This window comes from Oryctolagus cuniculus, chromosome 2 (assembly GCF_051225735.1).
Source record: "Oryctolagus cuniculus isolate XC-2025 breed Fujian yellow rabbit chromosome 2, ASM5122573v1, whole genome shotgun sequence".
In the NCBI taxonomy this organism is placed as follows: domain Eukaryota; kingdom Metazoa; phylum Chordata; class Mammalia; order Lagomorpha; family Leporidae; genus Oryctolagus; species Oryctolagus cuniculus.
In genome coordinates, this window is record NC_142868.1 from 182,710,277 (window position 1) to 182,726,197 (window position 15,921).

General features: G+C 65.1%; 1 protein-coding gene across 4 annotated transcripts in view; it reads left to right on the forward strand.

The window, feature by feature from the left end:
* ADCY3 (adenylate cyclase 3) overlaps window positions 1-15,921 on the forward strand; it is an 80,945-nt gene that overhangs the window by 61,958 nt on the left and 3,066 nt on the right. For 2 of the 4 annotated variants that reach the window (XM_051843203.3, XM_051843206.3), the window contains exons 3-17: window positions 3,901-4,031; window positions 4,383-4,494; window positions 4,630-4,757; window positions 5,286-5,444; window positions 5,852-6,026; window positions 7,705-7,833; window positions 8,467-8,609; window positions 8,726-8,887; window positions 10,143-10,230; window positions 10,822-10,938; window positions 12,236-12,495; window positions 12,705-12,770; window positions 14,399-14,483; window positions 15,103-15,261; window positions 15,587-15,733. In XM_051843203.3, the coding sequence (XP_051699163.3) occupies window positions 3,901-4,031; window positions 4,383-4,494; window positions 4,630-4,757; window positions 5,286-5,444; window positions 5,852-6,026; window positions 7,705-7,833; window positions 8,467-8,609; window positions 8,726-8,887; window positions 10,143-10,230; window positions 10,822-10,938; window positions 12,236-12,495; window positions 12,705-12,770; window positions 14,399-14,483; window positions 15,103-15,261; window positions 15,587-15,733 (2,061 nt within the window). The remainder of the gene's footprint in view (window positions 1-3,900; window positions 4,032-4,382; window positions 4,495-4,629; window positions 4,758-5,285; window positions 5,445-5,851; window positions 6,027-7,704; window positions 7,834-8,466; window positions 8,610-8,725; window positions 8,888-10,142; window positions 10,231-10,821; window positions 10,939-12,235; window positions 12,496-12,704; window positions 12,771-14,398; window positions 14,484-15,102; window positions 15,262-15,586; window positions 15,734-15,921) is intronic. The other 2 variants (XM_051843204.3, XM_051843207.3) reach the window with 1 other exon arrangement.

A 15,921-nucleotide genomic window follows, 5' to 3' on the forward strand; every position in this document is an offset into this window, starting at 1 on the left:
CCGAGATCCTGTGTGTAAGAGTTTCCTTAAAAGATCCTGGCTCACGTCACACCCTTAAGCGGGGCCAGCATGGAGGAGAGGGATTAGAACCTCTGAAGTACCAGGGCAAGCAAGGTCAACTCCAGCAGGAAGGTGGGGGGGGCAGTGCGGCCAGGGGCTTTCTGGGGTGTGTGTGGGAGGCAGGTGTCAGCATGCGGGTGTAGGGAGGGGTGGCCCACGGCGGGGTACACAGGGCGGGTACAGAGGAAAGCAGGAGTGGGGACGGGAGAGGCAGGGTACTGGGCACACAGGGCTCAGGAGATCTGTGGAGGGTGGCGCCGGGGAGGCCCCTTCAGAGGCTGTCACCAGGGGCTTGGGACGTGGCGGGGGGGGGGGGGGGGAGGCTGTTCTCCCTCGGGGCTCCGGCCACCAGAGGGGCTTTCCTGCCAAGTCCCCACACCCACAGCCTCCTGCTCTGCCCCATTCTTATCTGTCAAGTTCCATCTGCCCTCCCTGCCGCGGGGCCTCCTCCTTTAAGGCCCGTCTTGTTCCCAGAATGACTTGGGGTGGACGGTTTGCCTGCTGCCCTTTGGGGTTGACTGTGAGGTTTCCATCAGCCACGCGAGTATGTCGGTAGCCCTAGTTTACAGCTGCGGCTCCTTTACTGCTGTCCGTAAGAGGATTTCCTACCTCTAGACTCGTAGATTGCTCTTGGAAAAGGTTAAGGAGAGACGTAATGCCAAAGTGAAGTTCCCGCCCCCACGCCCGAGGGAAGCTGCAGCCTTGGCTCTGGGCACCTGTATTTTGGGCCTTGGGGCTGCCCCAGGTTAGTTCCTCACTGGCTGGCCCTGGAGCCCCAGGCTGTGGCAGAAGGAGGGGCAGGGTCGGGCCTGGAGGTGAGAGGCCTGGAGCTCCTTGTGGGATTGGATTGGCTTCTGCAGTCCCCCAGAATCCAAGGGAGCCCAGAAAAGCTTTTGTGGCGGGAGGGCACCTGGGACGGAGTCTGAGAGGGCAGGCGTGTGGCCCCGGCTGCTGGAGCTGCAGCACGCAGGCTGTCAGGGAGCCCAGTGTGGCACTGCTGTCTTCTTAAACCTCGTTCGGCATCCCTCCCCCGCTCATGCCCCCGGACAGGCCCTCCCCGCGCCCCTCACACTGATCCACGCTGCACACCTTAGGCAGCGCTCTGGGTGACCACGCAGGTGAGCAAAGAGGTGGAGGTGGGGAGCAGGGCAGAGAGAGAGGCTGGGGCCGATCGGAAGACAGGATCCGGCCTGCGTCCCATGCGTGGTTCCGCCTGCACTGGCAGGAGCTCTCGGTCTGTAGCGCGGAAGCCGGCTTTGGGGCCCAGAGGGAGATCCGGCCTCATATTCCCACAACACCCACTGTCTGCACACCCACACCCTTGGCTGCATCCAGGAGACACGGCACAGAGAAGCTTAGGAACTTGTGTGATAGCCAGTGCTTGTGGACAGGCCTGGGATCTGACCGCGCCGTCGAGCCCAAGGCCCCATGCTCTTCATCACTGTCTGGGGCAGCGCGCTCCTGGCCAGGCTGGGACTCCCGGGTCCCTGTGCTCACCGCTGCCTCCCGCCCACCTGCGGCAGACCCCTGGCCCCTGCCCACCGGGACTCCAGCAGCTCCGCAAGCCGCTTGGCGCTGCAGGGCCTGTCTGGGTTTCCTTGAGCACTTTCCCAGAGGTTGCTCCTTTGTCCAAACTGAGAGCTTTCTCCACGGTGCCCGCGTTTGTTAGGCTTAGGGGAGGGGGCTCCAGGTCTACCAGAGACACCCCCCCCGCGCCCATCCCTTTGCATCTGCCTTTCCTCACCTTGCCCCCCCCCCCCCAGCTGAGGGACAGGGTCACCTGAGTTACCTGCACCTGCTTGGCTCGGCCTCCCCGAGGGCTCAGGCGGAGCCAGGATCTGGCGCACTTGGGTTACCTTGGCTTCTCATTCCTGGGCTGCAGCGATGTTTCCTGGGCGAGGTGTTTAACGGGGAAAGAGCCACTGCCCTTGAAATGGGAAAGTCGGAGTGAAACCAGTGTGAGTGCTCCCTGGGCTCCGCGTGCTGGGCAGAGGGCCTCGTTGATGTCCTACCCGGTGATGACGGCACGAAAGATGGTTCATTCTCCCCCTACCCCGCCGTGAATTCGCAGAGCCCAGGAGACCGGGTCCCCCTTGGGGCAGGACCGGTGGGCAGCCAGGGTCTCCTGGGCTGCGGACAGCAGACAGGCAGGGCTGTCCCTGCAACAGGGCTGCTTCTCCTCGGGGTGGGGAAGCCTCTGGGACCTCTTGGCAGCTCCTCCTGGAGGACAGCACTTGAACCTGTGCCGGCCCCTCCTGACCCAGAGCAGGTGCATCCAAAACACAGGTTGAGCGGTGTTCCCTGGGCCCGCTGGACATGGCAGAGTGGATCAGCATGGCCGGCTCTCCTGCCTGGGCCTTGGCGGAGGGCAAGGTCGCCTCCTCCTGCCCTAGCAGCCCGGGACCCTGGCCTTGGCCCCCCTGTGCCCTGGTGCACATCCGTCAGGTCCCACGTGCCGAGGACCAGACACCAGCTCCTGGCTTTCGTCGGTCGCTCCTGTGACCTGCACTTGGGTTGCTGAACCCCTCACTTTCTTATCCTCAACCTTCTGCTGCCAACTCTGTGGCCGTGCAGCCCCCGCCTCTTCCAGTTCCTCACCTGCCCGCTTTTTAGTTTTCCTCGCGCGAAACCTCAGCCTTTGAGGCTCTCCTCCTCCTCTCCCCTCCCTTTGCAGACACCGTCCTCCCTGGCCTTCCCCAGGGGCAGCCCTGTGCTGTCCGTCATCATTGAGGCCACCCTGCAGCCTGTGTCGCTCATCTCCCGTTTCCCACGGCTTCCTTCCCGGGAGTACGCTGGGCAGCCCCTCCCGCCAGGTTCTCCTCCTTTGTTCCGTATTCCAGAGACTGGCACCCTCCACCCAGGAGCCCAAGCCATCCAGAGAGTCAGTATCTCCAGCCGCGCGGGCCGCGTGGTGTCTGCTGCCCCGCCCCGTCCGCTGTGGGAGCAGGGTGCCACTGCGACCACACGGAAAGAAGGGGGCGCAGCTGGGTGCAGCGGTGCGCTATGGAGCAGCAGCCGCGGGCTTCCCACCCCACCCAAGCTGTGGTTGCTGGCGTGGTTGCTCTGCGTGCACTGTGCCTGCCTCTGGAGCTGGGCTCCGTTTCTCTCTGTAATACTGGCAGATCCCTGAAGGCGGTAGGGTTTTTGTGTCTGTGTCTTTGTACGTGTGGCCCCTCCAGCAGGAATGCTCTCCATACCGTGTCTTCAAGACCAGGGAGCCCTCCTTGGCTGCCCCACGCCCACCTTGGCTGATTCTGATCCCTCCCTTCTCGTGGGGCCTTGTCTGCTCAGACTGCTGTGTCCCCGTGGGACCCTAAGCTCTGGGGCGGCGAAACACACACCTGGCAGGTTTTGTACCACTGGCACCTGTCACGTTGTAGGTCTTGGTTCAGGTTGCGTCTGTGAGTGACACCACATACATGTACCGCTGCGAGAACGTCAGGTGCCCACGGCCGGGGCCCCCAGCAGGACAGGCGGGGTGGGTGACATGAAGGTGACCCTGCAGTCCTGCCCTCGGGGGCTCCCTCTGCAGCGGCTGCCCCAGGACCCTCGCACCCCCTGTTGCAGGAGGAGGCGCCGAGCAGCACCACACCAGGGCTTCTCGGCAGCCTTTCTGGCTCCTCTCGGGGCTTGGAAGGGGCTGGCGCCACCTTGAACAAGCACGACCCGGAGCTGCCTGGCCCGGCCCCCAGTCTTCCTGGGTGGAAGGCCCCTGTGGTCCCTGGGTGCTGGCTCTCGCCAGAGCGCGGGCTCCTCGCGGGCCACCTGACCTCGGCTCTGCAGGTGCGCAGGGCAGCCCCTGCCCCCGGGAGCCCAGCGTCCTCGTGCGCCTCCCCGCAGGAGAACCTCATGCTGTCCATCCTGCCCAAGCACGTGGCCGACGAGATGTTGAAGGACATGAAGAAGGACGAGAGCCAGAAAGACCAGCAGCAGTTCAACACCATGTACATGTACCGCCACGAGAATGTCAGGTGCGCGCGTGGGGCCGCGGTGGGGGGGGGGGGAGCTGCGGGCTCTCCCAGGGGCCAGCCCCTCCCCGGGCCTGACCTCAGCTCCTCCATGGAACACACGGAACAGTCGGAGAGCCACACTGGCAGGTGTCGGCGTGGGAGGGGCTTGGGCTGCCTGGTCCAGCCTCCTCACTGTACACGCACGACCTGGGGGGGGGGGCGGGCGGGAGGGGAGGCCTGCAGAGGGGTCCCTGTGCAGAGTGCCTGGAAGCACGGGGGTCTCACTGCTCCGGGGGTGGAGCCGAGACGGGCTCCCGCCGTGGGGTGGGGCGCAGGGCCCGGCCTCACCTCCCGCCTCGCCGCCTCTCGCAGCATCCTCTTCGCCGACATCGTGGGCTTCACTCAGCTCTCCTCTGCCTGCAGCGCCCAGGAGCTCGTGAAGCTGCTCAACGAGCTCTTTGCGCGCTTCGACAAGCTGGCGGCCGTGAGTACCGCCTGCGGGGGCCTGCGGGGGCCTGCGGGGGCTGCGCGTGCGCTGCACGGGGGCGCTACACGGGGGGCGGGGCATCCGCTGCTGGTGTGGCGGTGCTCTCCTTGCAGCCACGCCCTGCCCTTTCAGAAATACCACCAGCTGCGGATCAAGATCCTGGGCGACTGCTACTACTGCATCTGCGGGCTGCCCGACTACCGGGAGGACCACGCCGTGTGCTCCATCCTCATGGGGCTCGCCATGGTGGAGGCCATCTCGTAAGCGGAGACCTCCGGGAGGGAGGGCTCTGGCCCTGGACACCACAGGAGGCGGGTCTCGTGCTCAGTACGGCTTGGGGGACTCTGTCAGGGGGTCAGGGGAGTCGGCTGTGGCCCCTCGGGCTGATGAGTCATCGGCCTGACCTCAGGAGGTCTGCACGTGGCTCACCTCCCTGCAAGGTGCAGTTCTGAAGTGTGTGACATTTTCTGGGACCCGCGGCCCCGCCAATGTGTCCCCATCTCTGCTCTCTCTGGTCTCACCGCGTCTACCCCTCCCGCAAGGAGATAGCTTTGAGGGTTGTCCCACTGGCCTGCGGTGGCTGAACCCGGGCGTGGCCCCAGCCTGCTGTAACCCAACCTCGGTTTTGCAGCTGGGATGCAGGCTGAAAACAGAGGATTGGGGGGGGGGGGGCAGTGCACACAACCAAACCCCCCCCCAACCTGGAGGGGGAAAGAGCCTGAGCAGAGGAGAGGACGGCCACCTGCCGAGGGCCAGGTGCGACCCCTCCTGCCGTGTGTCCCTGGCAGGTATGTGCGGGAGAAGACGAAGACTGGCGTGGACATGCGTGTGGGGGTGCACACGGGCACTGTACTGGGGGGCGTCCTGGGCCAGAAGCGCTGGCAGTACGACGTGTGGTCCACCGACGTCACCGTGGCCAACAAGATGGAGGCCGGCGGCATCCCCGGGTGAGCGTCCCTTCCAGGGGGGTGGGCGTGGGGCCCAGGGATGGGCCCTCGCCCTGATGAGGGTAAAGGGCCTTAAGGGGCAGTGTTCCTCTCCTGCTGCCTGCGGTCTGGTCGTAGTCTTGCACTCCCTCACTTGCTGACGTCACAGCCTGGTCTCCCCGCGGGAAGCTGCAGGCTGGGAGAGAGCGCTCTGCAGACCCCTTGGCTGCCGGGCTTGCAAGTAGAACTCGGGCGAGGTGGGGACCGCTCGGCCCTCGGCACCGTGGAGTTCAAGTCCAGCGCAGACAGGGGCCCCTGACCTCACGTGAGGCTCTCAGGAGCCCACGCGGAAAAGCCGCCCGGGCCGCAGAGGGGAGTGGGCTGGTGGCAGGACGGCCCGCGCTCAGCGCTCCCCTGCTGCAACGCAGGCGCGTGCACATCTCCCAGAGCACCCTGGACTGCCTGAAGGGAGAGTTCGACGTGGAGCCCGGCGAGGGGGGCAGCCGCTGCGACTACCTGGAGGAGAAGGGCATCGAGACCTACCTCATCATCGCCTCCCAGCCCGCCGTGAAGGCCGCCGCCCAGAACGGCCTCCACGGCTCGGTGAGTCGCCGCCCCGGAGCGGGCAGCCACAGGAAGGGGCCAGAAGGTTGTGGGGGACCTGGCAGGAGCCCCCCGGCCGACGGAGGGCAGGGCCAGGCTGGCACGAGCCCGATTCCGTGTCCCACGGAGCCGGCACGTGGCCATGGTGCCTTTTGGGGGGCGGCTGGTTTCTGGGGGAGTCGTGAGCGTGATTCAGGGCAGGGTGATACCCAGGTGACTGCAGGTGCCCCAAGCTGCTTCGGGGGGGAGGCCCCGGGACCTGGACGTGGCTGGAGGGGAAGGGTCCCCAGTACAGAGGAGGTGTCTGAAGCCGCAGGGGACAGCGTGGTGGAGGGCGGCTGGGATCCCACGGGGAGGAGCACCCAGGCCGAGTGCGCAGGCAGTGGAGAAGGAATGGGCGAATGGCGGGCCACGGTCGGGTGCTCCTGCTGGCTGGGTCTCAGTGGGGGCTTCCCCATGGCCCCTCCTCCGCTCACTGCCCCGCGCCGCTGGCCTCCTCGCTGGTGCTCCACACGCCTTTCAGCTGTGTGCCACGCCCTGCACGGCTCTCGAGCTCTCCCCAGCCTGCCCTGCGCACGGTTTGCTCCTTCAGGTCTTTGCTGAGCTGCAGCCTTCCCTGTGACAGTGACACGCCACTGCCCCCTCCCCTTTACAGATGGGCTCCCAGCAAGCCCTGCCCACTTTCCTGCTTCCCTCCCAGAGCGAGCTCCTCCTCTCCCCGTGTGCCGTGTGCACGTCACACCTGCTCGCGTTCGACTCCGCCCTCCCATGTCCCTGTGTGCCGTGTACACGTCACACCTGCTTGCTTGATGACTCCGCCCTCCCTCTCCCTGTGTGCTGTGTGTGCATCACACCTGCTCGCGTTTGACTCCGCCTTTTCTCCGTGGAGAGTGAGTTCTGTGAGCCGAGGACATTGTGTCTGTATCCCTGGGGAGCAGGCCAGCGCTTGTCGCGTAGTGGAGCTCGATAAATGCTTCCTGGCTGAGGGGATGAAGTGTGTGCCTGTGTCACGGTGTTGAACTCGGCTGTGAAAGTCCCGTCCCTAGGGAGGGGCCTTGTGGAGTTACCCGACGTTGACGAGACACAGGACAGGGTTCTGCACCCAGGAGGCCTCTGAATCCCGTCACGGGTCACTGCTTAGAAAGAGGAGCGGGCCGGCGCTGTGGCTCACTAGGCTAATCCTCCGCCTAGCGGCGCCGGCACGCCGGGTTCTAGTCCCGGTCGGGGCGCCGGATTCTGTCCCGGTTGCCCCTCTTCCAGGCCAGCCCTCTGCTGTGGCCAGGGAGTGCAGTGGAGGATGGCCCAGGTGCTTGGGCCCTGCACCCCATGGGAGACCAGGAAAAGCACCTGGCTCCTGGCTCCTGCCATCGGATCAGCGCGGTGCGCCGGCCGCAGCGCGCCGGCCGCGGCGGCCATTGGAGGGTGAACCAACGGCAAAAAGGAAGACCTTTCTCTCTGTCTCTCTCTCTCACTGTCCACTCTGCCTGTCAAAAAAAAAAAAAAAAGAAAGAAAGAAAGAGGAGCGGCGCTGATTGGAAAGTGGTGTCTGAGGACAGCGGTGCAAAGTGGCTGACCCGTGGGGGCCTGAGTCAGCAGGGCTCCCGCCGCTCCAGCGCCAAGCCTCCTGGGGGCTGTGTGTGTGTGTGGGGGGGCCCTGAGCTGCTCCTTCCCGCTGCAGGCCCTGCCCAACGGAGCGCCAGCCGCCTCCAAGCCCAGCTCGCCTGCCCTCATTGAGACCAAGGAGCCCGTGGGGGGCAGCCAGGCCGGCAGTTCCACGTGGGAGGAGCCCGAGCAGCAGGAGGCGCAGGTATGCGGGGGCTGGGGACAGGCCACCCCGGAGAGGGGGTTGGGTCCCTTCTGGCTTCCAGATGCACTGGCGCTGGCACGGCTGCGCAGCCCCACCCCCGCCACGTCTCAGCTGTGGTGCGCCCGGTGGCTGTGCAGCCACAGCTGGGGCCCTGTTCCCTGGTGACTGCTGGTGGGAAAGCGGTGGGGGTGCCCCGGCTCCGCCTGCCCTTCCTTGTCAACCCACTGGTGACAAGGACATGCTCTCATTACGTCCGCCTCCAAGCTTCCTCCCCGTAGTGAGCCAGACGTGGGTCCCCTTTGACAGCTCCCCAAGCCCTTCCTGCCCCGGGGTGCCCACATGAATGGCTCCGTGCAGATGGCTCAGCTGGCAGCCAGCAGCGCCAGGACTGCACTGACCCTGCAGCCGCCCTGGCCTCCAGCTCGGGAGCCAGGGGGCTGTCCCCCCAGCTCTGCCGTCGGGGCCCTGCCCCAGGAGACCAGGTGGCACCGTGGCTTTGGGTCTAGACCCGGGCAGCGTGGAGCCACGTGGGCGCGCTGGGCGGTGTTTTAGAGCTAAAGGAGTCCGGTCCTCACCGACACGGCCCCTCCCCGCCCCCTGCCCTGTCCCCCCCTCCCCGCCCCCGGCTCACAGGCGGACAACCCCTCCTTCCCCAACCCTCGCCGGAGGCTGCGCCTGCAGGACCTGGCCGACCGCGTGGTGGACGCCTCCGAGGACGAGCACGAGCTCAACCAGCTGCTCAACGAGGCCCTGCTGGAGCGCGAGTCCGCCCAGGTGTAAGTGGCGCGGGGGGCCGGGCAGGGGTCGGGCGCTGCGGTCGCCCTGGGCAGTCGCCCCCACCCGGGCAGGCGCAGCCCAGCCGGAGGGTGAGTCGGGGCTGGCTTCCCCGCAGGGTGAAGAAGAGGAACACCTTCCTCCTGTCCATGCGGTTCATGGACCCCGACCTGGAGTCCCGCTACTCGGAGGAGAAGGAGAAGCAGAGCGGGGCCGCCTTCAGCTGCTCCTGCGTCGTCCTGCTGTGCACGGCCCTGGTGCAGATCCTCATCGACCCCTGGTGAGCGGGAGCGGGAGCGGGAGCGGGGCGGCCGGGCGGGAGCAGGGCTGAGAGCGGAGAGCAGAGGATCCGGGGTGGACGGGGTGGGGACGCTGCCTCAGCCTCGGATGCTGGGCCTCCCGTTCTCTGGCTGTCTCCGTGCAGACTGACTTGGGGGCCACAGCGATGGCCTCGCCACAGCGCCCCCTGCAGGGCGGCTGTTCCCCTCCCCCTCGCTCAGGGTGCCCATCAGAGAAGGGTGTGGAGTCTTGGCCTCAGCCGCTTGGCCCGGGTCCTGGACGCGTGGTCACGGGCAGGTCAGTCCCGGGCAGGCGCACTCTGAGACCTCGAGCCCTGGGGGTGGGTGCTGAGGCTCTGCCGTGTGCCCTGGGGACGGAGCAGCGACACGGCGGCGACCCGCCAGTCTCCTGGCTTTGTGTTCTAGCAGGGAAGACGGGGAGGCCCTCACAGCTGAACCACCAGCTGCCACCCTAGAAATTGGTGGCCGCTGGGGACACGAGTAGAGAACCCCCATGTGACATGGCTTGGGAAGGCTGGGGACAGATGGCTGACAGGGGGGACAGCGGGCGGGGTCTGCGCTTGGGGACTGGTGGTGACTGATGGGTGACTGGGAGGCCGTCCTGGCGGGAAAGCAGGCTCTGTGAGCACTTGGCAGGGTGGAGGGTGTGGGAAGGGGAGAGGCAGGCGGGAGAGGCGTGGAGTCAGGCGGTGGACACGTGAGGTCCAAGGGACCGGCCGGCCGCTCTGGCGGGTGCTGGGGGAGAGGGTGGGCGTGGGGAAGCCCGCGTGGGAGCTGTCCACACAGGCAGGGTGCAGACGGAGGGCTGAACTCCACTGCAGCCGTGCGCTGAGGTTGGTGGTAGTCCTGTGTGTTCCTAGTGTTCTGGAGCCCTGTCTGGGAGGGGCTCGGTGGGGGCAGGGGAGAGGCGGCGGTGGCGGCTCCCCTGGGCGAGGTCAGGCCGTACTCCTTCCTGAGAATCCCTTCCCAGAGTCCTGCGGGGCTCTGCCCAGGCTGTCCGTGACACCCCCACACCCCCGGAACATGGCACGTCCCCAGGCCCTGCAGGCAGCTGGTGCTGCCCCCAGGGTCATGTCCATGCAGGCAGTGGCTGCCGATTGCCTGGCCCTGCCCAGGACGTCCAGGCGCAGGCCTGTGCTGTGGTGGAGGGGCCGCCCTCCCCTGTCTCTCCTTCTCCGCTCTCTGAGCCGCTTGCCCAGTCTCAGGCCCTCCTCAGTCGTCACCTGTCCGACACAGGCTGATGACAAACTACGTGACCTTTGTGGTCGGGGAGGTCCTGCTCCTGATCCTGACCGTCTGCTCGCTGGCTGCCATCTTTCCCCGGGTAAGACCTGCCTCTCTGGGGAGGCCTCCTGTCTGCTCATGACAGACACCTGGGCCATCCTGTTGGGGCGGTGCACAGCTGCCCTGCTCTGAGCGGGTGGGGGGGGCGGGGCGGGGGCGCCTCGGTGGAGACAGGGCAGCCCCGCTGGAGGTGGGCCGGTGGGCCTTAGCTGAAAGACCCTGAAAGCCACACTGCAGGGCCCCGGGATGCCGGGCAGAACGTTTGACGGGAACCACAAGGGCAAAGCAGTGTTTCATGAGAGAACCAGACGGGTGGTTTGCCAGGTGACTGGGAGGACCTGACGGAGGACAGGCAGGGACAGCTGGGCCCTGAAAACCATGCCCGGCCTGGCCTCGCCTCTTGTGCAAGCTGCCCACGTTGTCTCGGGAGGCGCCTGTCTGCCTTGGAGGCCACGGGCACGTGCAGGCTGCGGTTCTGCCCGAGCACCAGGACCCCGCGCCCCTCCCCGCAGGGCCCTTGGGCTGGCTCCCGGGCAGGACCCTACTTTCTAGTTCTGGGGACTCGCTTGGCGGTCAAGTGTGTGGAGACGGCCCTTGGCGGCTCACGGCCCTCGCATTCCATCCCTTCCAGGCCTTTCCTAAGAAGCTGGTAGCCTTCTCCACGTGGATCGACCAGACCCGCTGGGCCAGGAACACCTGGGCCATGCTGGCCATCTTCATCCTGGTGATGGCAAATGTCGTGGACATGGTGAGCTCGCTGCGCCCGTGCTGGCACACGAGGTCATGCCTCCATCAGACACGGGGCAGTCTGCCACGCAGCCCCCTGCACGTGCCGCCCCTCGTCACCCGGGCTCCTCCCTCTCCCCTGTCGCCTGCGAGCACAGTCTCGTGTGTCCTCTGGAGTCCTAGATGCTGGCGCATTTAAGCTTTGGAGTCACCCCGAGAGGCCGCTGGCAGCGTCCAGTTCTGTAGGAAGAACACTCGCTGCCTGAGAGTCAGGAACCCGAGCAGAGCAGTTCCACCCCCAACCCCGTTCCCTTCCCGCGAGGCTCACTGCCCAGGGCACCCTGCAGCCTCCGCGCGGCGAGCCGGTCCCGAGCATCCAGCGAGAGCTGAGCCGGTACCACCGAAGGCACTCGCTTCTCCTACGTGGACGCGGCCAGACCGTCAGCAGCCGCGTGTCCCCACGGCTAGGGACAAGAGCAGCTTCTGTTCCCTGCTGGGTCCGTGGAGAAGCCAGGGGCAGGCAGGTGCCTTCTCGGGGAGGAGCGACAGGAGTTGGAAGCCCAGATCTGGTCACTGGCAGCCGCAGGGCACGGACTGGGCACCGAGTGCTGGGGCAGCCACTTACCACACCCAGCACCTGGCCAGCTCCCTCCAGTCTCGGGAGCACTGTATACGTTTCCCCAAGTGAATATTTGCTGTATTTTCTGTGACTGAAGCACAGGAATTAAGGCAGCAGGAGACGTGCTGTGGCTGTAGCATGACAGCTCTGGGGCTGTGAGGGAGGAGCCCAAGGACCACTGGAGAGAGAAGGCAGGCACTCCAGGCGGCTGTCGTGTCGCACACCTGAGCCTGGGCACCTGCACACGGCTGGCGGGCTGAGGCGCAAGGGGCCGCAGACGCCATGGAGCCTGCCCAGAGCCAGACGGGCCCGGGGGTGAAGGTCAGGAGGCAGCGGTTTGGCTCAGTTAACGGGTGCCCCTTCTGTTGCCCACCTCTGCTGGCAATGGAAGTGGGGGACAGGCGGCAGAGGGGGTGACGGGGCCATCACGACAGGGCGGCCTAGTGGCCCCCGTGGGAGGTGGGCAGAGCGTTGGAGCAGGCGCCCCAAGACCGGACTCCTGGCCTGGCGGGTCCAGCCCCATCGAGTTCCTGCACGCAGGGGCGAGGCTTTGCGACTGCAGCCATGCCCTGCTGCCCTCTGGGTAGCGGTCCCTCACCTGCATCTCCGGTTACACTGCCCGTGCTTCTGGGGCTGCTGAGGGCACTGCCGTGGCACCGCCGTCCCTGAGCAGCGTCCGCTGTCCCCTGCCCGCCTGCAGCTCAGCTGTCTGCAGGACTACGCGGGACCGGGCAATGGCACGGCGGGGCAGGAGCTGGGGGGCGGCTGCCTGGAGAACCCCAAGTATTACAGCTACGTGGCCGTGCTGTCGCTCGTCGCCACCATCATGCTGGTGCAGGTCAGCCACATGGTGAAGCTCACGCTCATGCTGCTCGTCACGGGCGCCGTGGCCGCCATCAACCTCACCGCCTGGAGCCCCGTCTTCGACGAGTACGACCACAGGCGCTTCCAGGAGCACGGGTGAGGCCGAGTCTGAAGGGTGTGTGTGGTCTCCCCCCGCCCGCCCCCGAGGCCCCACGCACGGCAAGGTCCTGGGCCACGCGGGGTGGTGGCTTTACCGCTCCCTAAAGGCCTGCACGGGAGCCAGGGCTCACGGCGCCGCACTCATCCCGGGTGGGCTGCGGTCGTCCATGCCCAGAGCGGCCGAGTGAGCAGTGACCCATCCACAGCTTCCCCCTGGTGGCCCTGGAGAAGATGCAGGTCGTTTCCGCCCCTGGGCTCAACGGTACCGACAGGTAAGGCCTGCTGCGTCCGTCCTGGCCTGCACTCAGGGCCTTGTTCTAGACAGGACACGAGGCTGGCCAGCTCGTCACGAATTCCCCCTTCCAGAGGCAATATCCATGCTAGAGCACGGGGGTAGGGATCTCCTGGCCACTGGTTCACCTCCCAAGTGACCCAGGCACAAGCCAGGAACTCCATCAGGTCTCCCACAGCCACCTGGCCGTCGGCTGCCGCCTTCCCCGGCACAGCAGGAAGCCAGCGCCAGGAGCAGAGCAGCCAGGACCCAGACCGGTGCCGTGACAGATGCTGCTGTCACAGGCAGTGGCTTAGAACCTGCCGTGCCGCGCACGCGCCCGCCCTGGCACGTGTTTCTGTGGGAAAGCCAGGGAGGAGGCAGGGGGACCCTGGTGTGGGCCGGGACGTGTGGGACTCCTCGTCAGTGAGGCCTGGAGACCACAGCAGTGTGTGGTGGTGGTGAGGGGCCGCCGAGGGGGCGACAGTGGCACGTGACCGCTGGCAGGAGACGGCCGGACAACGCGGAGAGAGTGGGGTTCCGCCCCGCCGCAGTCAGTGCCAGGCAGGGCACCTTGCCCGAGCGTTTCACACTGACTAGAAGTTCGGGAAGGTTCGTCCTGGCTCTCAAGTTTCACCATTTTAAGATTTAGTGAGTTGAACAGACCTTCAACTAAGCTTAAGAAAGAAAACATTAGCTAATATTAGATGGAAGACTTGAATCGGCTATTCACACACACACACACACACACACACAAATCTTATGTGGCCACTAATAAAGATATTCATGTACTAAAGAAAATGCAAACTAAGCCGTAACGAAATACTTCTGTACACTGAAAATTTGGTAAAAAAGTTAAGTACAGTGGTAACTGAGAGAACAGTTTGGGTTACTTAGTAAAGTTGCAGTGAGACCCCGACTCAGCACTTGCACGCCTGCATACTGGGATGTACTTGAGAAGTCACACACGGTGCCCCCAGACGTCTGGGCAGGAATGTCCATCGTAGCCTTCTCTAACGCTCACGCATCTGAAACCTAACGGACCAGCCCAGGTGACGCCAGCAGTAAGCAGATACGTAAACTGACGTATTCATACACCACACAGCACACAGCACTGGAAATCAATCACAGCTTCACACAAAGATACGGGCAAGAGGTATGATACCAAAGTCAAGTCGCGCCCTGGTCCCACTGCTGAAGTCCCACCAGTGTGACGGCACTCTCTACTACGTTCCCACATGGCTGTGGCCCCTTTGCCATCGTCGGGTGGCGCTCTGCTTACTAAGCCCCTGGGTTCACCCCAGCAGTGAGGTGAACACCAAGTGTAGCTGGGAGGGGCTGGCAGGAGTTAGGCCTCGTGTTGTCACATCAGCATGTCTGGGGTCAGTTCCCAGCTCTGGTTCAGCTCCCAGTTCCTGTTTCCTGCTAACGTGGACCCTGGGAGCCAGTGCTGAGGGCTCAAGTACATGGTTTCCTGCCAGCTGCATGGGAGACCAGGGTTATGTTGGCTCCCATGAGCACCTGGATGGGAGCTGGCCTGATGGGACACAGCAGGACCCGGCTGGGAGGGGTGAGGCTCCCGGGAGGGCAGCACAGGCGCTCTCTTCAGCCGCACGCCTCTCTGCCCAGCAGGCTGCCGCTGATGCCATCCAAGTACTCGATGACAGCGATGATGCTGGTCATGATGCTGAGCTTTTACTACTTCTCGCGCCACGTGAGTGCCTGCACACCCCACCCCCCCCCACCCCCCCACCCCGTGCTCAGCATAGCCCCAGGCACCTAGAGAACTCTAGTTCCCTGTACCCAGCATGCCCTGTGTCTGGGCAAGCCACCACCTTCCCTGGACTGGGGCTCGTGGCTCCTGCACTCACCTGGCACTAGGGGTCACCAGCACTAACACTGACCACAGAGCCAGAAGAGAGGGAGCCGCAGTTCCTGTGGTAGGGTAAAGGGGGAGGCAGTCAGGGAAGGAGCCGAGCGAGGAACCTGCGCTGTTGGCTCAGATGCCCCCCAGTGGCTCACCTGGGGAAGTGCAGCTTTCTCAAGGCACTTTCTGGGCCAAACCTGCTGGGAAAGGGGTCTTTCCCATGGGGCTAGGAGTCTCCCACCACTGCGGCTGCCCACCAGACTCCACAGCTGCGAGGGCCTGGGGGTTCCGCACAGGAAGGCTCTTGGTTCTCGGCTGTCAGCACAGGCCGAGATCCTGGCTGCGGCACTTCTGGTTACTTCCCGGCCACTGAGCCACCCTCTCTCCAGGTTCCCCGAGTGGACCATCTCCATCTTTCCGAAAGCAGCCAGCTTACAGCACACTGTGCCTCTGCCTGTGTCTGCAGGTGGAAAAGCTGGCACGGACCCTGTTCCTGTGGAAGATGGAGGTCCACGATCAGAAGGAGCGTGTCAATGAGATGCGGCGCTGGAACGAGGCCTTGGTCACCAACATGCTGCCTGAGCACGTGGCGCGCCATTTCCTGGGGTCCAAGAAGAGAGATGAGGTGAGCCGGGCCCTGGGCTGCAGCCTGAGTCCATGTGGCCTCACCTGACCCAGATAGGAACAGACCCGGCCGGCCAGAGTACCAGAAGCCCCACAGCCTCCCAGGCTTTGCCACAGGTGTGGTTAGGTGGCGTGGGTCTGACCCACCCTTCTGCTCTCAACAGCATGGCTCCCAGCTCCACCACGCCCTTCCTTTCCTTCTGGTTGGCGCTGTCTGGGTAACCCGGGGTCGGGAGGACCCGAGGACAGTGTGAGGACAGGCGTGGCTCCGCGGCACCACACCCTCCGCCAGTGGTTCTTGCAGCGCTGTGGCCCTGCCTCTCTAGGAGCTGTACAGCCAGTCCTATGATGAGATCGGAGTCATGTTCGCCTCCCTGCCCAACTTCGCTGACTTCTACACCGAGGAGAGCATCAACAACGGGGGCATCGAGTGCCTGCGCTTCCTCAACGAGATCATCTCCGACTTTGACTCTGTGAGCGCCCCACCCCCACCCCCGCCCGAATCTCCGACCATGTCCCAGGCCGGGCTGCCGAGGGCAAATGGCTACCCTGTCCCAGAGAGCTCCTTCATGCAACTGCTGGGGCTGTGAGGGGCAGTCACCTGTGGGCTCACAGGGTAACTGGGCAACCGAGATGCTGAGGCCACTGATACCACCCACGC